The 27,304-nt window shown below is 38.8% G+C and overlaps 1 protein-coding gene across 1 annotated transcript; it reads right to left on the reverse strand.

The window, feature by feature from the left end:
• Nucleotides 1-305: 305 nt before the first annotated feature.
• Nucleotides 306-23,818, reverse strand: CHFR (checkpoint with forkhead and ring finger domains). The gene is made up of 18 exons (XM_061370888.1): nt 23,678-23,818; nt 23,075-23,219; nt 20,902-21,001; nt 14,249-14,358; nt 13,278-13,337; nt 12,912-13,124; nt 11,736-11,951; nt 10,987-11,143; nt 10,546-10,700; nt 9,832-9,994; nt 8,780-8,922; nt 8,212-8,331; nt 7,864-7,947; nt 7,076-7,146; nt 6,057-6,144; nt 5,780-5,887; nt 4,628-4,700; nt 306-2,689 (listed from the first exon to the last, which is right to left on the reverse strand). Exons 2-18 carry the CDS (start codon nt 23,205-23,207, stop codon nt 2,647-2,649), a joined length of 2,037 nt encoding a protein of 678 aa, XP_061226872.1. The 5' UTR covers nt 23,208-23,219; nt 23,678-23,818; the 3' UTR covers nt 306-2,646.
• Between the last annotated feature and the right edge of the window lie 3,486 nt (nt 23,819-27,304).

Below are 27,304 nucleotides of genomic sequence, written 5' to 3' on the forward strand. Positions count from 1 at the left end.
TAAAAGAACTTCCTCAAAGACAGAGACTATACATCTTGATTACCACTATGTCAACCCCTACCATAATCACCTTGGTTTCCATAACATCTATTCTACCACGTTTCATGCTCAGCTTCCAAATATCTCTTATAAAGGAGGTGGGGATGTGCTTTAGACAGGTTAAAAATATGTTGCACTTTTACAGTATTTAAACAATTACGCCAAGCATAGTTCATACATTTATCACATTAACTATCACCTGGTAACCATACATTTAAAAAGGTCTAATGTATAGAGTATGTAATACCCATGACAGATACTCTTACTTACTTAAGAGCATATAAAGATCAGGATTTATTCACCTCTGCAAGTTAATTTCTCATCTCCTCCTGGTACAATATAAATGACAAAAAGATCCCTTCAATTCCATTGCACTACCGCAACCCTATATGCATAGAAAGGCAGATTAATTATCTGTAACAGGGAAAAGGAAGAGGGGTTTAAAAAAGGAACTGAAGAACCTCTACTGCACAGGTAGTTTAGATGTTAAGCACATGAGTTTTGTTGTTTGCTTGGGGTTTTTCCCCAATTTTTTTTCTCAAAGTCACACAAAACATCCCTATACAAACACAACTTGAGTAAGTGCAAGAGAGGTTGTACATAGTACTGTAGACATATTATTCTTGACCAACAAAAGAACTTCAGCACAAGAGGCCTGAACACTAGCACAGTGGCAAGTCTGTGCTGGAAGCCCATCTGGGGTGTGGTAAGTGGTGAATGAAAACACAAAGCACATTTCTGCATATAATGTGCAAAGGCTTGATCTCCACAACTGCACTCATTTTGCTACATGCACAGCCAGAGATGAAAAAGAGATCAAAACCAGTTGAGAATGGTTGTCCTGAGAAGATACAATAAGCATTAAAAAAAATAAACATAAAATACAAATACAGAAGCCACAGAACATTGTTAATAATACTAAAAGACAGAAATACACTGTTGTTGTTAAAAGAAGTTTCAAGTATTATTCCAGATCCAATTTTAATCCTACTCACAGGAGAAAATGCCCAGAGATTAGGAAGAGAAGTCCACACCAAAGTGTATTTTTAATAGCATACAGGCATGGTCAACAGACCCAACCTTGTGACAGCTATTTTGAAAAATAAAAATCTAAACAGAAATACATCATTCTAATTAGCATTCATATAAAGATGTGCATTACTGGAAATAGTTGTTTAATCCACTGCAACCAGTAGACACGAGGTGCTGCATCATTTGTGCTCCATTCTATCAGAAGATCTTGTGTGTACACTTTTTAACATTAAAGTATAAATCCTGCTCATAAAATAAGGCATAGTTAAAAACAACATGGTATCTACAGAGGTAACTTTGTATGCTTTCTTCTCATTCTGTTCACGCTTCTATGTATGATAAAAAATGTTGGTCCCAGTTGCGTTTGTCACCATTACTAACAGGTTATGATGAAACAGATCAATTTGGGGTGGGGTGGGTTGTGTTGGGATTTTTAATTTAAATGATGCTTGGGACATCTCCTGAATGAGCTCTGTAGAGGCATGGCAATAAAAATCTACTTTTGTTTTTTTTTTTGCTGTCAGTAACACCAGTGTTCCCCTTCATCATCCCCATCCAGAAATGCCACCATATTGCTACAATTTGTCCAAACTGAATTCTTTTTTGTAAGATTGTTCCTTCCAGTAAAGCTGCTATATTCTGTTTTAAACTATAACTTTCTCTACATTTTCACCAGTGTATGCATGCTAGAGAACAGCTGCATGGCAGAGGTACATATTCAGCATATGGTATCAAACATAAAAGAAATAAAAAGAACCAGTGTGTCCTACTGGCTGATCTATGTCAAAAGCACTGTTTGGTCTTCTGATACAAAACACTACAGAAGTAATATTAGCAGAAGTCTGTTCTGCTTCAAGTATTACCCCAACTTTAAATGTGACTTTCAAATTTTTGTGCAATTTTTTGTAATTTAATACGAATAAAAACATCAATATGGCTAAACTAAGAAAAAAACCCTGTACTACTTCCACTGTAACACCGCACATATGGTAGAGGCTTCAAGCTGAAACAGCTGTTTAACAGATGAATATTCTTTTAAAGTGAATATTAACGTGATTTCTAGCACAAATGCAATGGGTAGCGACAAAATATCAGACTACCACAAAATGCAGTTACAAATATACACTCACAATTTCCTTCTTAAATATTAATGGCTCTTGAAATATCCATCAGATACTTTTACAAAACATTTCTATTTTAACTCTAAGGAATTTTCTTAGTTTCTTCACAAGTAGTGCAAATACACTCCTTATTCTTAGGTTGTCCCAAGATATGGCTGTTTTTTGTGCGTGTGTGATTTCTGTTTGTGTTCTTCACTGAAGTGATACAGTGACACTGTATTCATGAGGATGGAATGCAATGCTTGCTGGACTTTCTTGTAAAAAACCCCAAATCTACCTTATTCATGTACAGCTGTAAAATTCTACAAATGAAAAAGTTCACACCAGATTACCTGATGCAAAAGTTATTGATTCCCTGCTATGGGGGAACTGAGAAGATCCCCTGAAACCTTAAACTGTACAAGCAGTGTAACAGGGTTTTGTTCCTTCTCTACAGACTACAAGTATTCAGTATTCAGTTCTTGAATCGTGTTTGTTCACAAATGTGATTGAATTTCCTAGGAGAAAGAAAAGAAAAAAAAGAAAGTATTAAAATGCAACAAAGTTCTCTGAAGCCAACAAGAAAAATCAGTCAGTATCTTTCACAGAGTATTTTAAATGTTAAACAGTTTAAAGCAGAACATTTACACACTAACACACCTGTCTTCCAGAGCCTGTTTAGATTGTACTCTACTACCATGACATCTGTAACAGGATTTTCAACATCTCTCCTGCCTAACCCCTGTTAGGTTTGTTAGACACACAGAAAACCTGTTATTAAAAGCATTCCTCTATATTTCTGCATACTTCAAAACCAGGAAGCAATTAAACCAGGAATCAGTGAATTAATTTTGCCCTATGAGACATCAGTAATTTTCAGTAGACAGCATTACACAAGTCACTAGGCCCCAGAACTAACCAGGCCAGTAATATATTTCAACATGTTCTCTCACTGGCTTAGAAACATCTCACTATTCATTCTTTACTTTTCTCTTACTTGGATTATGCATCCCCTGATACATAACTGAAACAGGAGTTGGCGTGTTGAGTGTGTATATACATATATGTGGAAGAAATGATGTAAAAGAGACCATGAATTTTCTCCCCCTTGCTGGTTTAGATAAAATATAAGGAAGAAACGTTGCTTATATAACCACTATGTAGTATAACATTTTAGTTCATTTAAAAAAAAAAAAAAAAAAGGTAATTGAGTATCTCTAGAAACAGTGGTACAACAGGATTATCTGCTTTCACGGATTTTAGGAACTACGAGTAGCAGTGTTCTAGGAACAGCTAGTGCTTGAAAGAAAGAAAAAGAAAAACTAGGAAGAAAACCTGAGTCATTTCTGCTGTAGATGCAATCATTCACCACAATCCCAAGACAAGTTGTGAGTACTCTGATAATGAATTAACTCTGTAACATTTCAAAACAAAACCTCAGGGAACACAGAGTCTTCTAATGTGAAGTTACATATAACAGTGGCACTTTGAATTACATCTGCAACTTAAATCCCAAATTATTTTTGAAAGGTATTTGGTAAAACCATCTGACTTTGTAAGACGCTGAGGATGAATATTTTACAAGTCCTTCTTATGATCTGCTTGCCTGAGCTGCACACACTGTTTATTTTCAACCCATAGTACCTGCAATATTAAAGGACGTATGCTAAGCATGTATGCTCACTGCAGCGTTAGAAAGATACTGCAGAATATACTATTCATTAAAGCAGTTTCTCAACAAGTTTAACAGTCTATTTTGGATAGACATTTGTCATGAATGACCAGGTAGTAGAAGTCCATGTCCCCTAGATGTACTAAACCACATGAAAAGCAGAGGGTTAATCTCTTTTCAGGCTCAGTGTTTCAACTTTGCCATATACCATATTGCTTGGGTCAGAGGCATAAAACCTAGAAAATCCTCCAAAACCAGGAACTACTAAGCCACACCAGGTTTCTAATGTTACATGCTCCAAATTTCTCTTGCTTTTGTTGTTGTAAATTATTCCCACCAATTTACACCTCCAAGGTATGTTGCACTTTACTAGAAGTCTCTCATAGTTTCAAATGGAAATCACACCAGGCTAATCATTGTATGCACAGTGTTTTTAAGAAGCACCCAGCCACAAGCAAATGAGAAGCTGCTTCAGCAGGAGGAGAATGGGAATGAAGGGGGAGTTGTGGGTGGGAAAGACTCGGGAAGTGTCAAAAATGGGTTATATCAACTTAAAAGTGATAGCAGTGCCCTTCTGACATGTGCAAAGGGGTTGTTTCAAAGTTGTGTTAAAAATGACAAAAACAACCCCAACCCAAAGTTGGCCCAATTTTGCTTATGCTACAATGGTGTTACTCATGCAGCTTCTGGCATTTTAAAGCTTATGGGGTTTTTGCTGTTATTGTTTGTTATTTTTTACAAATGAAACAAACCCAAGAGCCACTTTCTGAATTATCAGACTTACATGGCATGATGTGCTTTGACCTGAGTTCGACAATTGCGTCCCCAATAGCAATCAGGACGTGATGTGACAGTCACTACAGAAAGAGCAAATGAAATGCTATATTTATTACAGAAGTCATTAAATAAGGTGATGTAGATTATTAAGACATTGCTAATTGTAGTTACTCATCAGAGCAGGCTTTGTAGAGAAACAAGACAAGATTGGCAAGAAACAACTGTGAACTATACTGGTTCACCTTTCTAGAAACAAAGCAAGCACTTAATGAAGGACAAAAAAAACCCTCATTCTGAATACTAGGCTCATGCAGACTTAAGATGAAAGGATTTGGTTCTCAGTGCTGTCAAATGCAATGGTACCATTTATTTTAATAGAGATGAACTTTACAGTTTAAGACACTGGACATGTGTCTAGATACATTTCCATAAAAAAGAAAAAAATATTAATTTGGGTAGAGTTTTGGGGTTTCCCCCACTTCTCAACTGTCCAGAAGGCTGTTACATTAAAATGAAAAGCAATACTAAGGAGAAGCAGGTAGACTGACTGACTCTCATTAGGCACAGAAGCAGAGCTCTCAACAGTTAAAGACAAGGAAGCTGTTGCTAACAAAGGAACTACATGGGCAAGAGTAACATTTAAAAGTAGACTGTTGGAAGAGCTTCTGTTTCCAACAGATTTAGGACTGAAGGAGGCACAGTTGCTTGCATGCTATTTTATATTAAAACTGTAAATGTGAGCAGATTTAGAATTAATTTATGAAAACATTCTTGTTTCTGGTTGAGAGCTGATAACATGTGAAACTGTTCTGGAGGCGCATAATTTTATGTATTTAAATAGGAAAATAAATTAAATTACATCAACTAGTTCCTGTTGACTATATTGTGGATTTTACTGAATTCCTCTTTTCACTATATAGATACCTTTATCCTACAGATGAGAAATCTTACTGAAAGAAAAGGTTCCATTAGGGAGTCTGACAATAACTACATGCAAACTTAGCAGCTGCCAAGTAAAGCAATCAGCATAAGACATTAGCCCTGCAAAGGAATTTGTGCTGGGCTACACAAAGGTGCTAAAACACCAAGGATACAAGGATAAAACAGACTTTAACTCTTTAAATTACTTTTCCCTATTACTAAGCAAAGAAATCCCCACCTGGCAATTCAGCAACAGGAATATTCTGCCTGTACTGGTAGGCAAGTTCTCGAAAGCTGCGAAGGCCACAACAGTAGCAAAGCACTGTGTTCCCAGTAATTCTGTAATCTGAGGAGAAAACCAATTTGTACATAATGTCAGTGTAAGGCTTGAAAAAACAGATTTAGTGAAAATGTCATGATGGCATTGGTTATGTACACAGAACTTAAAACCTCTTCATAGTATTACTGAGCTATATATAGACAGTTACACACGTACAAAAATGAAGATAACATACCTGACAACATAAAAACTCCTCTCTGAAGAGCTAAGAGACTTTCATTTAACATATTTTTCCATGTCAAACCCCTGGATGCCAGGTAATCCTGAAAAGAGCAATTGAAGTGCGTGAATTTCTGAATCTGTAACTAGGTTTTTGACATGGGTTGATGATGGTTACAAGTAAATATCTTTAAACTTCATTAGTCTGATACTTTCAGATCACCAATAAACTCTTCCATTCAGTATTTCTTCTTCAGAAGATCCCCACTTTTGCCAAAAGAATGCGAATAGATTCACTTCAGTCACACTTTCATGTACCTTAAATCAAGATTTTATCCAGTTTACCTAATTTAGGTAACTCTTGGTTTTGTACAGGCAAAGCATTTTCTATGCAACCTAGCATGAAACTTAAGTTTTCTGGGACAAAATATTTAACAAGCCTTATTTTCCTGGAGTATTTTCAGTGAATTACTTTTTCTCTCAATTAGTATTTTGGATGCTTAATTTTAGACTGTCAAAACTGGCTTCCCTAACAAATGCTTCACACAAATAAAATTCTTTTATGATTTAACAACAACAATATCTGAATTCTACAGTGTATCAGTCATTTAAACTCAGATTCTGAAATTACATTTAGAATTTCTGCCTTCTTGGCACCTGTCAGACATACTCATCGGGGAAGTCATGCATCAGGATTGCATGAAAGTGATTTCATTATTGTTGTTGTTAATTTGGGTGGTATGAGAAGAACTCATGCTAAATGGAATGCATCTTTAGAATACAATGCCCTCTTCACAGACTGAAAGACCCAAATTATCACCCCAAAGTACTTCCTACCCAGACACAGTAACTATAACTTTGGTCCAGCTGATCATTTGGGGCTCATTAAATTTGCCTTTTAGAACTAGGTGCTGCAAGTGACAAAGCTGCCACTGTAACTGTTAGACAGCACATCACTAAAAATTTGTGAGTGAGTACATCTTAAAGTTTGTACATTTATGTATGATGCACAAAAATAATGATTTTTAAACATACCTTTAGGATATCTGACTCGTAGTGGTTATTATTTAGGACTCCATCTAAACACTTATCACCAAGATTTATTTCTAATCAAAACAAAAAGAAAAAAGTTACTATTTCTTTCCCCAATGTCTCCTACCCCCCATTTTTCTGAAGTTTTCTTTTTCCTGAAATAATGTGCACAGATTTATGTGAGCACTGAGAAAATGACTGCATTCAGCATATGCTAGAGCATGTGATATATCACTTCCAGAGGCAAAAAGAAGACACTGAGATTTTACATTTTCACTTTCAGCCCACAAACACTACTACTAAGCTGCACAAATTAACAGTGCTATTAAGGCATATTCTATTAGCTTCAAACTGCAGCCAAGGAATTTCAACTGGTCTAAATTATTTTTAGAAAATGTTTAAAACCTTGAGTTTCAGAAGGCTGCATGTTTAACAGCAGAAGGCTCTTTTCTAATCAGTTAACATCAGATGTTTGGTGCTCTTCCACTGATTTCTACAGTTCTCTTACTAGGGTGAAATGCACCGTGATTTTTTTTATACTGGAAAGCACCGTGCTCCACAAATGCAGTTTTCAAGCCCAATATGGTATGAAGAAAAGAAGTTAAATCCTCTCAAAGTTAAGACACATACCACTCAATAGTTTCTTTCATGTTTGTAACGTGAGGACACAGCCTTTGCATGGTTGTGCTTCAAACTAATTTATTAAGTTTCTTAAATTACCTAAAGTTCAAGACAGACAGACATTATTTCAAAGTGAGCACGCTCGTAAGAAATAGATTATTCCACAATACCACAGAATGGTGCCAAACAGCCAAAACATGCCATCCGAGTGCAGCCCCAGTATAAATGACAGAAGGGTTGAAGACAAACTGTACCTGTCAAATAACAAAGAAAACCCCCATGTAAGGATCTGCACACAACAGCCCTCATAAACATGGTTAAAAAAGTACAGCTTTCTCATTTAAAATACATCCTACAGAATAAGTTTTCAAAGGAAGATTGTTTCATGCTGTCAGTACAAGAGTCCAGATAAAGAACATTCAAATAAAGAATACTCTTCAAAGTAAATTTAAGTTTAATGAAAAATAAGGATTTAGTTCTACAGCCAAAATTATAATTAAAAAATAAAAAGTACACACATTGCTGAGGAGCAATATGAGGATTCTGTTCACGTTCTGCTCTTCGGTCAGGCATTGGCTGAAAGCAGCAGGTGCATATTACATGACTTCCTTGAGCAGGACACACGTACTCCTGGACAGCTAGATGAGTTTAAAACAGAAAGGGTAGACTGAAAAAAGTACACAATAGCAATCTGGGCTAAGAATCTTGGCATCAGCCACATCAAAAATCTGAAAGTAAAGGCAAGCAATATAATTTTTAGAAATATTGCATGAAAGAGCAATATAATTTTTAGAAAGATTGCATGAAAGAGCAGCAAAATGGCATTTAGACTTCTAAACTACATAGGTGTGTAAAATATTTCAATATGTAAAACAGTTCAAGAACTACCAGTGATCAGCAATCTATTTTGGACAACCCCAGAAAAGCCAAGGTCAAATCTCACTATATTTACAAAGATACCTATGTGAAGTGGTGTTACTCTCGCAGTACTGTAAGAGTGAGCTTGCTTAGTTCATAATTTATTGTTACAACTTAGTTCATTGCTTAGCTCTGGGAAGTTGGACTAGATTAACGGTTCCTTCCAACCTGCAGGGAAGTTGGCAGACGTAGATGGCGCATCTCCCAGTGCTTGCGTTCCTCCTGCTTCTGTCTCTTGGCCTGCACCAGGCAATGTTGGAACAGTGTGTCTTCGATACCCTGGGCACTGTCTGCACACTATATATGGTTGACTGAAAGAATAAAATAGGCTCATAGGAAATCACACCCAACAAATGCAAATATAACTCATATCCCTACGCTAGACAAGGTTGGTCCTACTTTCAAAGTTTAAATTTGGAATTTCTTCATCCAGTAACATATGGAAGTTTACGTAACTCAGTACGTCACAGATGTGTAGTTGTAAAGTTGTAACAGACAAAAACTCTGCTTTGTAGTATTCTCCAAATAGTAAGGAAAAAAAAAAAGAAGAAAAAAGAAAAAAAGTGACGTGACTGGAAGTGAGATGAACAAGAAAAAAAGAGGAAGAAAGCTGGAATAATTATCTACATGAAGAGTTCTTCCACTCCCCTCCAGAGATACAGCAAAAAATGTTTGCTGTTGAAGATAAAGAGAAGATATTTTGGTGTCTGGGAACCCCTAGGTCAGGCATCAGCTGCTTCAGTACCATACACCTGGTGAAAGCAGCATTTTAAACACGTAAGAAAGCATAATCATTGCAGCTGCACTCACAGGGCCACGGACTGCTTTATCTCCTCACAAGATCTTAAGTCAGAAACCTGTTTTTTCTAAAGCAACAGCCAATTCATAGTCGGAAAAGGTAATTTCCTGTATCTCATATGAAGCTGTTGTACAATTCAACACAGAACTGTTGACCATAAACTGATTCTTGCTGCACTTGTAGGAAGTTCTAAATTGAATTACTTTTTGTTGACTGTTTAAGGTTCAGTAAGATGGCCTATAGAATTGCCCAGATAATTACTGGTAAGAATGAACTTAGCTGAAAACAAAAATAAGATTCATTCTGGCAATGATCATAGAACTATCAGAAATAACAGCATCTGTGAAACTAGCTCAGTTTGTGGGTTTGTGCATTCAAGTGTAAGTAAATCTGAACCAGTGCACAACTTAAATACACATACCTGATATCTGAAGATTCACTATCTACATCTGACAACTCCAGTAAATCTTCAGAACTTCCTTCCTCATCTGAAAAAGATCTCCGCACCTTAGGTTGTAACATGTCTTGAGTAATTTTGTTTCTAGCATCCATGCTACGTACATCATCTTCATTACGACATTTATCTGGCATGACAACCAAATACAAATTTCAAGAGAAAAGAACACGTCACATCCCTTATTTCCATTTTACTTCATTAACGTAGTTGTGATTACTGTGCTTTCATTTCCATAAAACTTACTTTTGAATAACCAAGTTACAGAAGCTAAATTTCCCCTCTCTGTTAACACAAGAGTAATATCAGGCAGGCAACTTAGATTTTGGTTTCAAGAGGTCATGATCAAAGTTAATTAAATCCATATTCAAGTAGATTTTTCAGAAGTATCTGAGTTCAGGCAGCCTCATCAGTCAGTGTGCTCTATTTGAAAAAACTGATATCCTTCTTAAGTACCAAAACAAAATTCAGGATTCTTCACATACTCCATTATAGTATTAAATCACCTGTCAATTCTCACCCAGTATTTGAAATAATATGTCACGTTAAATGCACTTCTTTTCTTACAGCCGTATCAGAGAAAACAGCAGAATAATAAAACATACATAGAAATGTATTAATCAACAATCTGTGCATAAACCAGTTACACAGCTCATGTGTGCTACACACACTTCAACTTGCCTGGATGCTGAATCAGATAAGCTTCAACCAAGTTGTTCAGTATGTGATTTTTACAAATACGTTCTACTGGACAACGACAAGTTGGACACAGAGATGATCTTTCCATCCATCCTGAGTAGCAGGCAGCACAAAAAGTATGCATACAAGGCTGCAAGCTGGAAAACACAATCATGAAAACAATGAAAGAAACAGAGTCAAAACACAAATCTTTCATTATTTTTTTTCCAGATACATTCACAACAGTCAAAAATACACCCAAAACCAAAACACAACTGAAAAAAACCCACCCAGATTAGCACTGACTATACAGTTTGGATAGATGGGAAGGAAGAGGACTCAGAAGGGCTTGTGAAAACCCCTAAATATCCTGGCTTCCTCAAACAGTTATCACCAAACTTATTTGATTACCACATGATTACAGCTTTTGTCAATCATACACACCTCACGCAGTCATGCAGCAGTTCTTGGCAGATAATGCAAGTTAACGTTTCTTCCATCTTATCTGGTTTCACATTTGATGTTTTTGCATCTTCAGAGCCAATTTTAATTATACATTCATTTGGAGCTGCTGGTGAAAGATTTGGGCAAGTATCTTCATCTACAAAGACAGAAGATTCCACAGTACGTAGGAAGCTTTTATAAGTTTATTTAAGTGTTAAAAAGAGACCTGAAAGATATACAGAGATTCCCTATTCACTGGCAGTGGTCCCACTAAGGGTTCTTGCTTTGCACGTAATTGCTTCTGCTACTGCAGATATTACTTTTACTGGCTCAGAAATCAAGTCAGTAAGAAACAAAACACAAATTAAAGAAGGGCTGATGACAGCTGACCTGACTCAATTCAGGATGGGGAGTGAAAGGGCTGCAGACACGGAATGAGATGGGAATTTTGCTTTTCTTATTTAATACAATATCAAAATATACATTGTGAGGAGGAAAAAAGTTACTCATCCCCTACCAATGTAAACTTTCAAAGCCTTCCAGGTTTGGTATGTTTGCATTTTGAATGTATTTCACATTAATAAAGAAAAATAAGCACAGATCCTTATGCTTGTGTTAATTTCACTGGGCTTCTATGAAAAATGGACATAGCTTTAAGTTCCTGATTAATATTTTTAACCTAACTTTCAACAACAGCATTAAAACAAATGAGTACAGGTTAGGCTGCGCAATACGAGTAATATACTAGCCTCCTTTTAGTTTCTTCTTAGCAGGTTCCAAACCTTCCTCCTCCCCTGTTCTTTGACAATCTGAATCTGCTTTTTCTTTGTCAGTGATTTCTGAATTGACTGCAGAAGTTTCAGTATTCATATCAAGCTTTTGATCTTTGTCATGCAGTGCTCTTAGGCACACAGATTCTACCATGGGGAAAGCAGGCACAGGAGTGAAAACTGAGGACTGTGATCCTGCAAAACAAAACCAGAAACATGAATGTAGTTGCATACATACTCGTGACATGAAAAAGCAAAAGGTTCTCAGACACTGATGAGGCACACACATCAATCCAAACAGGAAAAAATGGAGCAAAAAAAGCAATGTCTGTGTAACTACTCTAAATGCATCCTGAGCCAATCTCACTAACTGAAAGACCTGGAGGAAAACAAGCTACTGGTTTTGTAACCCTACTTAAAATACCCACTCCTTTTTAAATTGCAGAGTATTTATTCATAAGACTATTATCCATGCCAGGTCTTCCCAACGAAGATGCCAGGCAGAGGATTTATGCCATTTTGATCATATGTAACAGGTCAGGATCACAACAGAGGACAAAGCTTTTTTTTCATAGGAGCATGTTCTAAAAGTCCCAATGAACTGTTGACAAATGCCATTTTCTAGATGGCCATTCTTGCTCCAGTTCTATTTCAAGCATTGCACAGCACTGTGGTATTCCACGCGCCAACATAATACAAGATACTAGACTAGGGATCCCTTTGGTATATTTTGGAACTAGAACTCTAAGCAAAGGAGAGGGGACTGGTGACTACCAGCAGTAACAGTGACAACTGGGTTAGTTTCTCAGAATGACTGCATGAGCACAAGCACTCAGATTTACTTAATTTGTTATATGAGCCACAAACACCTCCTAGTTTTCACCAGCGCTCCGCTACAAAATCATAAAGATAGAACAGTTTGGGTTAATGTGCATTCTCTGCCTCTCTGAGCATAAGGAATTCTCTCAATTGCCTTACTCATCCACTGCCTACTCATAGAAAGTTAAAATGCACATATCCAGCTAGCATTTTCACTAGAACTTTAAAAAGCAAATGCTAAAGAGCCAGATAGGCCAGACATTAATCTGTTAAAATTCAAAACTGGAGTGACAGTTGATGGGATATCAAACTTTAAATACTTGACACAGTCCTTACCAGATGTAGAAGGATTATCCTGTTGAACAGACGCAGACTCATTAAGAGAGGTAGAAGAAGCATTAAAGAGGTTAGATGTAGAAGTAGATGGCTGTGGTTCCTCATAGCAAGACTGAGTAGCTGATGGTGATGAGGTAATTTGGGTCTCATCATTACTTCTTCCTGTATTTGAGGTATCTTTGGTCACAGGGCATTGGTTTTCTATATTAACTTCTACAGTTGGAAAGGGGAAAGGAAAGAAAAAGATCTGTGTGCCAGTCACCACAGCACGGCTTCAAAATAACAAGGAATCAAAGTCTCTCAAGAGGGGACATTGGTCATCGGAGCATAGCTCCTCTTCATGGATCTTGAATTACTTTTCCTTACCTACTGGTTCTTGAGTTGCCTCATGTTTTGTGTTTAAGGATTCATACAGATAAGCAACATCTGAAAGTTTAAAAAATACTGATCAGAATCTTTAAACAAAAATTCACTAACCTTAATAACACATAACCAATGAAAATTCTGCTGCCTCAAGAGTTCTCATTTCGCAAATCACTGATGAACATCTTTAAGACATACGACAACACTGAGCCTTCATGAAATCTTCTATTAATTTTGTTCCATTGCAAAAATTGAGCACTTATACCTAAATGTTAACTGAATAGAAGTCAGGGACCAACATGTGAAAGAACATTATTTTCTGCCCAACAATAGCTTGGCTTATTGAAAAACCTTCGCGGAAGGACCCTCATTAATTTATTTTTTTAACCCAATTATATTATTTCAATTGCATCATCCTAAAAAGAATTTCTAAAAGAATTATATTATTATTATTATTAATATTTTCCAGGTTTACTAATTCTACTTTCACTATAGGGCTATGCCCACCTGCCCCCATTTTAACTCTTTCCTCTTAAAGAACAACAACAAAAAAAAACCCCAACAACCAACCAAAAAAAACCCAACACAAACCAAAAAAGCTTTTGCAGCCTTTCCTCCTGGTGCCCAAAGCTGCTTTAATATAATATATAAAGTATCACTAACTACCCCAGCAATTTGACTTCTAAAAGAAGCATTGGGCATGTGATCAGGACCTCATTAATTTCCATTCCATGCATTAGTTCTTCCAAAACTACTTCTAGGCACATTTCAATTTCAGACAGTTGCTCAGACTTGTCTCTGTAAAAACTGGCACATCCATGACCTCTTGTAGAAAGAGTTGTTTTTAAATAGTAGCAAATTATCTGCCTTAAAATTGAGTAATTCTGTTTTATTTGTACTGGTATTTCCTTTTACTCATTACTAAAAAAAAAAAAAAAACTAAGTGTGCCATTTCCAAAATATCATTTACTTACTGTTCTCTGGCTCATTTTTTCTGTAAACAACATAGATCACATCTCCAGTCTGTAAAGGGTATGTCTGCTTCTTAACCACTTTCAGTTTATTAATGACTGTTCCATTAGTACTATAAAGAGAAAGAAAAGATAACTTAGCATAAATGTTTTCATAATTACCTAGAAGGAAGAGAAAACACAAGATATTTTTAATGAAGAAAAACTACAGGCTCTCGAAAAGCAAAATGTGAGCTAGGATGAAAAGTCCAGAAACAAAAAGTTGCTCTCAATGACAGAAAGGACTTCAAAGCTCATTTGCAGCTACTGGTAAAGAGGTGCTAGCTGACAGATAAAAGATCCTAGACATTTGGCCAATATCTCAGAATAATTAGATGATTGTTTCTGTACAATAATCCCAACCCTTTAAGTATAAAACAGGAAAGCACAACAGGAGTTTTAGGTTATGTTTTCCAGTTAACACTGGGAATCTCCTAGGACATTCTGCAAAGGAACTTTCCCTGTGCAGTCAGGGATGCCACATTGCCTTAATTTTTCTCCCCTCTTGCTTAAAATATAAGAAACTTAAAATTCTGAGGTTACTTAGATTGTTTGCACCTCGTATGTGCGATGTTAATAAGGTGGAAAAACAGTTGCACGTAATTAACAAATGGGTTGGAATAAATTATTTCGATAAGAACTTCAAGAGTCATGGAAGAAATTAAATTGGGAGAGAGTGCATTTCTGATTAATGGAGGTATCTCCTTCACTAGGGTGATGTTTTATACACAAGCCATTAGTGTTTTATAATCAAGTCAAGTTTTAAAGTTCTGAATAATTCCAACTCAGTTGCAATAAGCCTCTTTCAGGACTACAGCATTGTATAATTTCAGACTTCTGTCATTCAAAAATCTCAGCAGTTAGTACCAAATATAAACGAACAGAAAATCAACTTTCCCTCAGCACAGCGAGTTGCTGCACGAAATAACAGCAAATCTCTGCTGCCACCTTCTGGAGGCCACCACTTGTGCCCAGAGCACAACACGGACTTCTCAAAAAGGCCAGTTTCTCTCTAGAACAGAGACGATTATTTAGAAATGAGCATTTTCCCTTCCCATTATTTTTCTTTTAAGAGAAACCTGGAAAACCTCTTGTTGTTTAGTAACAGGAACACAGAAAGAAAACTAGAAATTTGGACCTTTTTGGACACAAAGTTAAAAGGCAAAAGGAAAAGGAGTCCTTTTGAATCACAACTGCAAGTCTTGATCAAGATAGCAGCTCTTGCTCTTACCTCTGCAACTGCTTTTATTATCTACACAGTTGAATCAACTAATCGAACATAAATAACAAAGAAAAAAAAGCTATTTTAAACATCAAGAAACAAACAACATCGTCTTTGGGTCACACTGACATTTGCTCTATTAAGAAACTTCAAGCTTCTCTTCTAAGCAAGAAAGCTATTTTAAGCCAGCCTTTTTACATCAGTCACGCAGATGTTGAATAGTCTGAAAGTCAGAAGTGCTAAAGAGCCAGCAGAAGAGACACATCACTAAAAAGAAAGCAAAGTTCAGCAATTAAGGAAATTAAGAAAAAAATTTTAGTCTGTTATAAACTATACTAATTTTTAACTTAATATATTAAAAAGATTATGTCAAAGCAAAAATCACACCTCTTTCAATTGTCAAAGAAACAGAAAAGCTTACAATTCCTGAAATGTCTCTGAGATCCTTTAAGAAAACTAGGAAAAACTGAATTTGACCTCCTTAGTTTTCCAGAATGCAAAATGTAACATGCATCTCCCATTTGCTGTCGTTTAAATCTTCTTTTGTCATAAATCAGCTAAACTCGGGTAACAAGGACTGTCTTTTACTGAGCCTTAGCAGTGCCTACTCCTAATATTTCACTTAACATAGGGAAAAAATGTCACAACAGTGTATTTTATGAAGCTGCTCTGTCATGACTGACAAGTTCCAAGATGATTATGAGGGACAAATCTAGTGAAGTATCCTTGGAAAACATGATTAACTATGACATTTGTACATTCTTCTGATGTTTTAAATTAATGAAAGGTCCCCATAAAATAAGTAGAAAGTACAATGAGAATCCCAAATATGACGGCCATTCATTAGGACTTAACCTGAATTGATATCAACTGGCCATGCAAGTGGAGAAAAAAAACCCAGTACTATCAAATATAGACTGAGTTGTGAAACAATGTCATGAAAGGTCACAATTTCTAAAGAATGGAAGAAAAAAGTCAGGCCTTGACTCAATTTCAATGTAGCTGATGATACTACAGTTTGATTAATGAACCATACATTGCCTTCACTTCCCAATCCCAACTGTTAGGCAGAACTGATGTGAACAGCTACAAACTGATGTGAACACCTACATCTCACTCGAACACACTTACTCTTAACATCCGTGAAAGATGTGTGTGTTGTAAGATCCTTTGGTATCCTTTGGAGAAAAATTGCAGTCTTAGTAATAACTAAGACCCATCCAGGAAGAAATATAATTTACAGTAAAGCTTCTGGGTTAATAGTTTTAATAGTTATTTGCTATTTAAATCTAGAATCCCTACAGAATCTTCTTCTGTGTCATTCTCCATTCTTTTAGCGTTCACAGAAATAGTTCTGACTGATAGGGTGAGGAGAATTGAGTAGCAGAAAGGACACCAGCACCAAGTGAAGATGAGCCTCCAATTTACCCACAGAAAGGAGTATCTACTTGCCTGCCACATGAGTATCAGCCTTGTATAGTTTCCTGCTCTGAAACACCACTTGATACTAAGAATCCTTAAAAAATAAATCCCAGAAGACAAGAGGAGGCCTCTAAAAAAATGACCTTAATTGCCTTTAATATTTCTTTTTCAAAACAGAGAACCTCACAAACACTTTTACTTAGGGCAAACCAACTATTGCCTCAACTGAGTTAAGTAAGCTTGTATGATCTGTTTTCCTTCAAGCAGTATAAAGCAACTAGTGCATGGTTTGGAAAATAAAGCAGAAACACACTCCCCAAAAAGGGCGAGTCTGAATCTTTTATTGTACTATTTGCTAACTCTTGGCTTTTGTTACTCCCAAGATTCTATTTACTCAATAATTTAGAGTTCTCTACACATTTTCTTTCACCTGCAAATTCATGGTAATTCTTTCCAAAGTAGATCCAAGAACTCATTATGCTACTAGGGAGATAAAAACCAGTGTTGGCTGTCTACATGTATTTGATTATATTCTTTAGTTTAGCTACAATGCAGAAACAAAGTCCATTCAATTCAACTGTCCCAACACTAGCTGCCTCCTTCAATGCATTCCTCTTCACCAGAAAAAAACTGAGCTTGACCACAGCAATGCTTCCAAATTATTTTCCACTTCAGAGAAGAAAACGCTGACTCTGCAGTATTTTCCTGGGATTCTGGGCATCTGCATTGCCAAATCAAACATTCAAATATCTTCTTATTTCAGCCTGCCTGATTTTTTTTGGAGCTCATCTGATATTTGGCACAAATAATTGGAAGACCCAGGAGATTTGCCTTATGCAAGTAGTCACATCAACCCATTTAGTCTTTAAATTCAGCAAATGGTAGCCACATTTCATACCAACTCACAGGCAAGCAGGACACATAAAGGATCTTACTCCTTTTTGTTAGATACACAGAAGTGTAGCATGCATAAACAGCTACCTGGTAGTACTCCATAGGTGCAGCCTTTCATTACACTAACATTGTAATAAGCCCCACCTTTTCATGAATCTATCAGATAGAAAATTAACTTTAATTTAGTTTTGCTACTTTTCTTCTGGCTGCACCTTCTGCCTCAGGGGAAGGGGGTGGTGTAACAACAACTACAAAAAAAACACAGTAATGTTTCTGCATCATTCACAGTTTCTTTAGCTTGTATTATCATGACATTCATCTAAAACAATTCTACCAGCTACATGCAACTGAAACTAGGGATGGTTTCTCAAACTTCAATTCACAGCTATGTTCTGAGACTGCCGTGTTAGGCAAACATGACCCGACTTGTTATTTAGAAATGTCTTGACATTTGGGATAACATTGGAGAATGACAATTATAAGGCATTTCCCAGACATCGTAGCTAGGCCTGACACCTTTCCCTAAAACTTAGCATTCCATCTCACAGCTTCAGAGAGTACAGAAGGGATCTATCCAGGGACTTGGTTATTTTCTCTAGCTACAACCAAGAAGTGGAGAAGAAATACATCCTCATCAAGCTTGTGGATGACATCAAAGCAGGGGCAGAGCTGGGCTGCCATTCAGAGGCACTTAGGCAGGCTAGTGGAGTGGGCTGACAGGAACATCGTACCATTGAATGAGGAAAAACCCAAGTCCCGCACCTGGAATGGAATAACCACCTGCAACAGTACAGGCTAGAGACCAACCAGCAAGGGGGTTTGATGGATTTTATGACCAAGCATAAGATCATACACCTTGGACTTATGCCTAAGCTTAAGTCAGCAGCATGCCCTGGCAGTGATGCAGGCCTACAACACACTTGGCTGTATTAACAGGGGTGTAGTCAGAAACTCAAGTGAACTGATTATTATTCCTCTTTAACTGGAACTCAATAGTGCACATCTAAAACATTACATCTACTTTTGGACTACCTAGTACAAGGGAGATTAATAAACTTGAGCAAATCCAGCAGATAGCCACTGACATGACCAGAGGTCAGGAGCACAAGACCTGTGACCCAAGGTGCTTGGGGAACTAGGGTTGTTTTTGCCTGCGAGAAGGTGGCTTGGTGAGCCACCGACCTGACAGCAGCCTTTCCAGTGCCTATGAGAATACTACCAAGAAGACAGAGGCAGGCTCTTTACTGAGGTGATAAAGGTCATAAACTAAAATGAGGAAGATTCAAATGGATGCAAAGAAGAAGAAAAAAAAAAAAGGAAAAAAAAAATCACTGTGAGGATAACTAAGGTCTGCAGTAAGGACCCTGAAAGCCTCCAAAATCTCTGTGCTTGGAGGTTTTCAAGGCCTGACTAGGGAAACCCTAAACAACTCTGTCCAAACCCAGTGGTGGCCCATCTTTGATAGAGTTTGAACCAAGTATATGAACTCTTCTAACTTGAATGATTCAGTATGTTGTTTTACTTGAGGAAATAAAATACAAAGAAATGCATTGCCCATGTAAATATCTAGAAGCAAGCTCCTCACCCTGAAAAAGACTCTTTTTAATATCAACATAGCTACTAACTGATCAAGAGAAAGAAAAGGAACAAAAACTCTGCTGAAAGAAAACCATCAGCTAAAGCTCATAAATTCTGCCAGTGCCTCCCCAAATGCATATGCCATTCAATCAGGCAAGTTCAAAGGTTCTTGAAGGGCTTTTCGTCAAAAGCTCAGCAGGTATTGGATACTAACCCTGACCTACCAGAACAATACATTTAAACGCATTCTGGTAAGTTGGAACAGGAATTCAGCACGATACCCTTAAAAACCTCAAAAGTGAGAATTTCCTCTTTATGTATGTACATCAATATATTTTTGAAATCTTCATCTCTGGGTAAAATACCTTCCAGACATGAAAAATGGGGGGAGCTGGCAGAAAGTATTATTTGTTTCTTTACTGACTGCAATAACCTGGCAGAAAAAGAATGCAGTTTACAGAAGCATTTTAGAATGTCACAGAGTTCTTGAAATGTAATAAACCAGAAGCTTCTGGCAATCTTAAAAAAAAAATCCTGTAAAAAATAAAGCAGATGAACATTTGAAAAATTTGAAAGTTATCCTCCTAAGAAATATGCTTCCATACAAACTCCTATCTCAAATTTTACAAAGAAAACTAGAAAACAAGCTAAAAGTCATTGGAAACCACCCACAACCTCTGCAATGCTATTCGTACTCCCACAGTAGCCTTAGAACGCTACAGGGAATAGCCTCACCAGTATAGCAAGTTCACTGAAATTCAGTATGTGAAGAAGTATGTAACTGATGTTATATACCAAAAGCAGTTTCACTAAATTAGCTTAGCTTTTTAACAGTAGTTTCAGTGAAGTATGTCCTTATATCTTTCCATGTTAAGGGCTTTAGTTCTCACACCCCTAACTTGACACAGAAACACCCAGAAAAGAAAATAATCATTCTGGTTGAACAAAAGAAACAAACCAGAAATATCAATAGTAGAAACCCAGCAAACATCTTTTATTATTAAATTAGATTGAACAGGCTCTAATCTTCATCTAAAATGCCCACCACAACTGCTAGAATGCTACAGTACTTACGCTATATAGACTACAGATATTTTGAATACCAGAAGAATGTATAACAAGGACAGATTTTTACTCCACATCTATTTTATGCTTTGAGATCCTCACTGCAGGTATCTTCTTCCCTACACAAAAACCTGAGATGAGGCACGCTCATGCTTAGTTTTTAAGAAAGCTGGCATCATTTTTTGTCTACAAGTCTAAAGAAATATGCTACTGAACTATCACATCAGCAGTATTTTTCATCCAGTAGACTATGAATTCCTCTGTAAAGAAAAATATATTTAGAAAGAACAAAAAAAACACCCCAAACCTAGATGTAAAAGTCGGGAAAAAATAAAAAAACAAAAAAGGATTTACTATTGATGTCTTGAACAATACACAAGATCTTACTGCATAGACTAAAAAGAAGATAAGAGCAGAAGTTCACAGAAGAACCAACCTTGTATCTTCCAATGACACTTGACCAGATTCTTCATCCACTACAATTTTACAGTGATCTCCAGACACCAACTTGTTGCCAGGAAAAGATAAGTCACAACCTTAAAAAAAAACAGATTTTCCAGTGTGCTTAAAAATACACATTACACAGGCAGATCAGCATTCTACACAGCTATAAATGCACAGCAAACTGACTCATGTACATCTGCAATAGTTCAAAACTTCTAGTGGCATATAGGCAGCAACACAGTGTAATATGTGATACATAAATATAAGCAGTGAGATAGCCCCAGGTGATATAGGCTTATTGCAACCATTTCAAGACGGTTTAGTTCCCTTTTCTCACCAGTGCTAGCCCTTACAGATGGAAATCAAGTCACAACTACTTTGTTCTAGAGTGGAACAGGGACAAATTCACATATATTTCAAATGTTCAATTCTAGAGGCATACATCACAGAGCACCTCGCTTCTTTTCTACATCATTTTAAGACTGTTTCATTGGATTTAATTTCTGCTTCATTCTGGTACGCATATTGTGGGAAAGTAGTTGGAACCAACAGCTGATAAACACATCACTATTCTATGTTAAGTGTTTTTCTTTTGCTTGTTTTTAAATAGGAAAACTGTTGACAGCAAGATAATGTTAATAAAGCTGAAGGGAGACTAAAAACCCAGGACTAAGATGCAGAAATGCGATGACAACTTCCTGCTCCTTGCAGGACTACTACAAACTCATGGTACTTGAGTACCACTCAATTTAAAATCTAGTATTTCCACTTCACTTACTTGCCTATTCAAGGCAATGCTCAAGAATCTCCACCAACCCCTTGCACAAATGACTCGAAGTACTTGCTTACACAAAAGTTACAATTAACAGAACATGATTTACTTCCATCTATTCACACTGTGGGTACACTCCATCTCAGCCTGCAAGAATGTATCCAGAAGGAAAACACTGCACACGCTGATGACAGTTTATCACTTGTCTACTCCTAGTATTCAAGGAACAATCAACAACTACAGAGTTAACTGCTGCCACACAACCTGTGATGCTAGGAAGCCCACTGAAAGCGAGTAGACTAAATTTTGTTAAGGAGCATGCCAACATTTCTGTTCTATTCTACAGACTTACTTAGACTTTCACATGGGAGCAGGAAGGGCAAAGTGCTCTCAACAGGCTCCTGAAGCTTTTCTAAGCTTCTGAAGATTTTCTAAGCAATATTTATGACCCCAAGGTTGGTATCCTTGTAACCACTCATTAATCCATTAGCAAACAGTTACAGAAGCAATAGAACATGTAAAAATCTGTTTCCTGCAAGATAACCCTCAACTACACCTCAATTTGAAGAATTTACCTACAGCTTAGATAATGATAAGCAAACTAAACGTACCTTACCAAATGTGAATATGCAAAACATTTTTTCTACAATTATTAGGAAACATTAGGAAATAATGTGTGAGAAATTATCTGTATTTCTCATACAGCTACAGCATCTAGTGTTTGTTCAACACTATACAAATGTGACTGGTCAGTCAAATAGCTTGAACTGATGAACAGGAAACTAAAAAAAAATCTGTCAGGGCAGAGTAAAAGAATCAAAACACTGCAATGACTGTTTAAAATACAGTAAGCATGAAACACTTTAAAATGCAGGCAAATAGCAAAAGCCCTGGACTCTGGGAATAAAGCTTTAGCATTCACTCTCAGAGAAACTTTCGGTACTTGTTGGCAGTCTTCACATGGCCTGAAGAATTAAGGGCTTTTATGTGGGCGTTTTCTTTTCTGTGAAGCACAAGCATTTTGCATTGCAGTTTCCATTTATTTTAACCACAGAAACAAAATGAGAACGTAAACAGGACTGACACCCAGAAACTCTTCTGAATCAACAATCGCTGTTTCTTATCTGTACAGACTGTCACAGACAAACTAGAAGGCACACTTGCATTTAAGCGTGCACACGTCCAAAGTCGGTAAAATGAAAAGGTCAGTGTAAAACTTTGTCTTCACACGGAGCCAAGAGATGAATTAGGATTATGAAACAGCCTGACAAGCACCTCCAACAGCTGAAAGCACCAAACCCAACTAGCTTCAACCCTTCTGATGCTTGAAAGGCCAGGGGAGAGGTCTCTGCCGTCCCCCGAACGTCGCCTAACCAGCGTGTCCCTGTCCCACCTTTCTTCCGACCAATTGTCCATTCTCTTTTCAGCAGCAAGACGTGCGGCTCTGCCTCATCAGCACCCAGCCGGATCAGCTTCCCCCAGGGCTGCTGCTGCTGGCTCTGCTCGCTTCCTTCCGAGTGCTCCATTTGGATTCACATCTGACAAAAACAAACAAAGCGAACCCCAACCCCACCGTCACACAGCACCCGGGCTGGGGGGGAGAGGGCTCGCTCGGGGCCAGCAGCCGCACCGCAGCCCCCTCCCCCTGCCGGAGACCGGGCCCTCAGCGCCACCGCCTCACAGCCCCTCAGACCCCCGGGGGCTCCCCCAGCTCTGCTCTGCCCTGCCCGCTGCCTTTTGTGTGCCGCAGGAAAGCCCTCCCCCCAGGCCACTCGGCCCCCCCGCAGCCAGACCACCCCCTTCCCTTCGCTCCCACCCCACAGGGCCGCTCCCCGCCTGAGGGGGATCGGCCTCCCCCTTCCCTTCCTCGCCCCCTCTCACTTCTCTCAGGGCGGCGAGGGGAGGGCAGGGGGTGCCGCGCCCCCACACACACTCCCCGGCCGCCTCCGCCCGCCCCTCGAGCCCCGCGCCCCCTCCCCTCGGCGCCAGCCCTTACACCCAGTCCCGCAGCCGAGGCGGCTCCTGTCAACAGACATTGCCACCATCAGCTGATCCGGGCTGGGCAGGGCCAGCCCTGCCATTGGAGGCGGCGCGCAGCGGCCGCTCGGAACGCACCGCGGGCAGGGGCGGACCTTCCGGCGGAAACCACCGAGCCCGGCGAGCTAGAGCGCCGGGTTTTCCAGCGAGGCCGGGGCGTGCAGGCCTGCGTAGGGACGAGAAGGGCTATAGCGGGGCTTGGGCGACGGAGACGCCTCAGTGGGCATCTTGAGTGAGGGCTGGCTGGCAGCGCGGCAAGGTGCTCGGCGCCATCTTTGTTGCGGGCGGACCGAGCGCCTCAGAGAGTTGTAAGGGCAGCCAGCTGGGGTCGTTTAATTGGTCACATACAGGGAAAAATAATTGAAGTTTAACACTTCGATATTGAAGAGTCGTAAGTTTGCTGGCAGCGGCTAAATAAACATACCTGCTGTTTCAGGGGCATGCTTGAGAAAGAAAGTTCACACTGAGGCAGGGTAAGTGCCTGTCAATGGCAGTTCGCACCCTGAGGGGCAGCCCCAGTTTCAGTCAGGAGACTATTAGAACCCAAAACCTGATACAGACGGGGCAAAAACATTAAGTGGAGCTTTCTGCACCTTAAGATTGTCCCTTTGCTCTTTGTTGCCCCAACAACCACCTCATTTCCTCTTCTAAAGTAAGTGGAATCTAGCTAAAAACCACCAACCACCAAACAAAAAAAAACCACCCAACCCCCAACCAGCGACAAAACCATCTAAATAAAAGCTAAAGTGGAAGATCTCATTGATTCCCCAATTGCAGCCACGCTTCCTGTGGCCCTGTACCAGCAGGGCCTGCAGGGCCCATGCTCCCTGCCCCACCGCTCTAGCCAGTCTGAGTGCTCATCATGCTCATCCTCATTTCCCCAGGTCCCTGCTTTGTCTTCCCACCTTCTCCATCCCACTGGGAGCCATCTCAGAGAGCTAAAATGATGCAAAACAAATCACCCTGTCACTCACTCACATCCCGCTCTCACCTTAGGTCCTGAGGTCCCATGGGGTGGCACCATCTCTCCCATCACAGTGTCTGCGCTGCCTTCACCCACCAGCCTCCAGACCTCTGACAGTCACCCCTCCTGCCCACCTGCCCGGCTGGGCCTGGGTGGTTTCCAGCCGCAGCTGCCTTTCCTCTGCCAGACCTGTCCCAACAGTTCAAGTCTCTTCCTCACGATCTGCTGCAAGACTTATTTTGTGGCAGACTTCCTTCCCTTGATCTGACCCTTGATGGAATCCACGGCAATCAGAAGGAATGAAAACAGAAACAGAACACTGAAAACAAAAACATGTGCAATCCTTTGCTTTGATACTCCTACTTGGTTCACAGCCTTGAGCTCTCAGAGTTAGCTTTTCTCTTAACCTTTCCTGGAAGCCCTGTAGATCCCCTTGGCCACATGAACCTAACAGCAATACCAGAGAGCTGCATGGGATGTCTGATATAAGCAAAATTGATCAAATACAAAAGTGGTTTGGATCTCCAGTTGAAACTGATACCTCAGTCGCATGTGCCCTGGTGTAGAAGAAAATGCAGGTACTCATGCAAGTCAAAATTGATGCACATAATTAAGGGCTTTTCATTATTGACCTTAGTCTGTAACTCCTCCCTTTGTAATAATGCTACTGAAAAGAATTGGTTCTTTGAGGCCTCTCTGCGTTCCTCCAAAAGGATTTGTCTGTAAAAAACCCTGCTTGCTTTCAACTTTGTCCTCACTGAGGACTAGTGTCTTTTACATATCTGAAGAGAGGCACATCAGTGGAAGTTACAATCACTCAAAAGCATTGTCATGGTGCTTCATTTTTATTACTGCTCACAGTGACTTGTTATCTCTGAGCTCAGAGGAAAATAGAAACACATGGGGGAGGCAACTTAAAGCCTAACAACCAAATCTTTTGTGTAAACAGTAACATTAGCTGAGGGAGGAAGTTGTTTTGTTATATTGTGGCACTGAGAAAACCTATTTTCCAAATATTCCTGCCAAGAGATCCCTCTGCAATCACACCAAGGAATTACTGCACCTTGGTGATAGCACAGTGCAAGCAAACGATTGGTTCAGTTCTTGCAGCTCTCCCATAGTATCCATGTAAAAAGACAGCAAGTGAAACATACAGCTAGCTTAACAAGTCCTGTGTGGATAGGAGACTCAATTAAAATTAAATTATACAACAAATTAGGTTTTAAATGCTGCGCTGCTTAGCCAGACAGACAAATAATAATTAGAGATGTACTGCTCTGCTGCTATGTGCAGCTGAACAGCAAACTGCTGTAACTGCTTTCAGTATACACTGATGACACTTCCCTCCCAGCTCAGGATAGTTTTATGTGACATTCCAAATAAGCCATCCCTCAACAGGCCTATTTTATACTGGTCATCCTCCTGAGCTGGGCAGAATGGACAGGATCTTTTTCTAAAGGCCATCTTTCCCATCTGTTCCATCAGTTAATGTTTCTTTAGTAATATACCTCCCCCTTGTCTTTCTTTCTGGAATCCAGGTCATTCTAGATGGAATCAGTTTTTCATGTTCTCAGTTGTGTAGATATACATATATTAGATTCGGGGGGGGGGGGATCTACAAATATTATTTATGTATTTATTTTTCCTACCAACTACTGCACGTACCAGCAGTTTCAAAATACTCCAAGATGCATAGATGGATACAAGCCACAAACTGCCACTTCTGATACTGGTTCTAGCAAAAGAAATTCTGGAGTTACTGATAAAGAACAACACAGAAATCAGTCCAGTTGAGAAGGACCTACAGGCAGCTACTCAAATTCTACTGCAAAGTTTTGATTGTTTTGTATTTGTATTGCTTTAATGTCTGGAGCTCTCTATCACCCTGTGATGGAGACCTGTGATAGATAACATTCAGAAAGACTGATGCTGTTTAATTTTCTCTGCAATTTTTTTCCCCTCTGCTGAAAGCAATATTAAATTCTTAACATCAGATCTGGCAAACACAACATGGAAAGCATCTTTCATGATTAAACTAATAATTATGTGTTCTGCATGGAAAATACACTATGTAGACATCATCCTAAGCCAGAAAGAGTAATGTTATCATACAGCCATCTTCAGTTGTGGTTTCCTACTCCTGGCTGTTTGTCTGTGGGTTAGGAAAAACAGCTTTGTAGTGTAAAAGAAAACATAGAAAGGACAGCCTTTTAGGCAGGCATTTCCAAGTAACTGCTAGCCGAGTCCTGCAGATAATCTGTGTTCCTGCCATGCTGTAAGTGAGAATGCACTATTAACATGAAGGGTTTTCTGAGTCAAGCAGCCAGCCCCTGATCTCTTCCTTATTATCTCCTAGAGAAAGGAAGACAGACAGAGATGCCATATGAGAAGGGAACAGGAAAAGAATCATTTATGTCCTTTTTCTTATGTTGTTTATCTAGACATCCATTTCTGACCACTGCTAGTGTCTGGGAAGTTTTTGATCTAGAAGAAACTAGTTCTTGTGGTGTGACTCTCTCTCCATATTAGCCCACTGCAAAGCCTTTGAATTACCCATGAGTTACGAGGTTACGCAGCAATGAGTTTAGGTCAAAAGGAAGGACTCCTGGGAAATTCAGAGGA

This window comes from Neopsephotus bourkii, unplaced genomic scaffold (genome assembly GCF_033783945.1).
Source record: "Neopsephotus bourkii isolate Nb327-2 ecotype Australia unplaced genomic scaffold, CSIRO-AGI_Nbou_v1 NB_1542, whole genome shotgun sequence".
NCBI lineage: Eukaryota > Metazoa > Chordata > Aves > Psittaciformes > Psittacidae > Neopsephotus > Neopsephotus bourkii.

Excerpts from the sequence above, each read along its gene's own strand:
- CHFR (XM_061370888.1), bottom strand. The coding sequence starts at position 23,207 with ATGGAGCACTCGGAAGGAAGCGAGCAGAGCCAGCAGCAGCAGCCCTGG. Across the intron at positions 21,002-23,074 it reads GACAATTGGTCGGAAGAAAG|GTTGTGACTTATCTTTTCCT; the intron begins GTGGGACAGGGA and ends TTTTTTTTTAAG. Across the intron at positions 11,144-11,735 it reads TAAGAAGAAACTAAAAGGAG|ATGAAGATACTTGCCCAAAT; the intron begins GCTAGTATATTA and ends CTGTCTTTGTAG.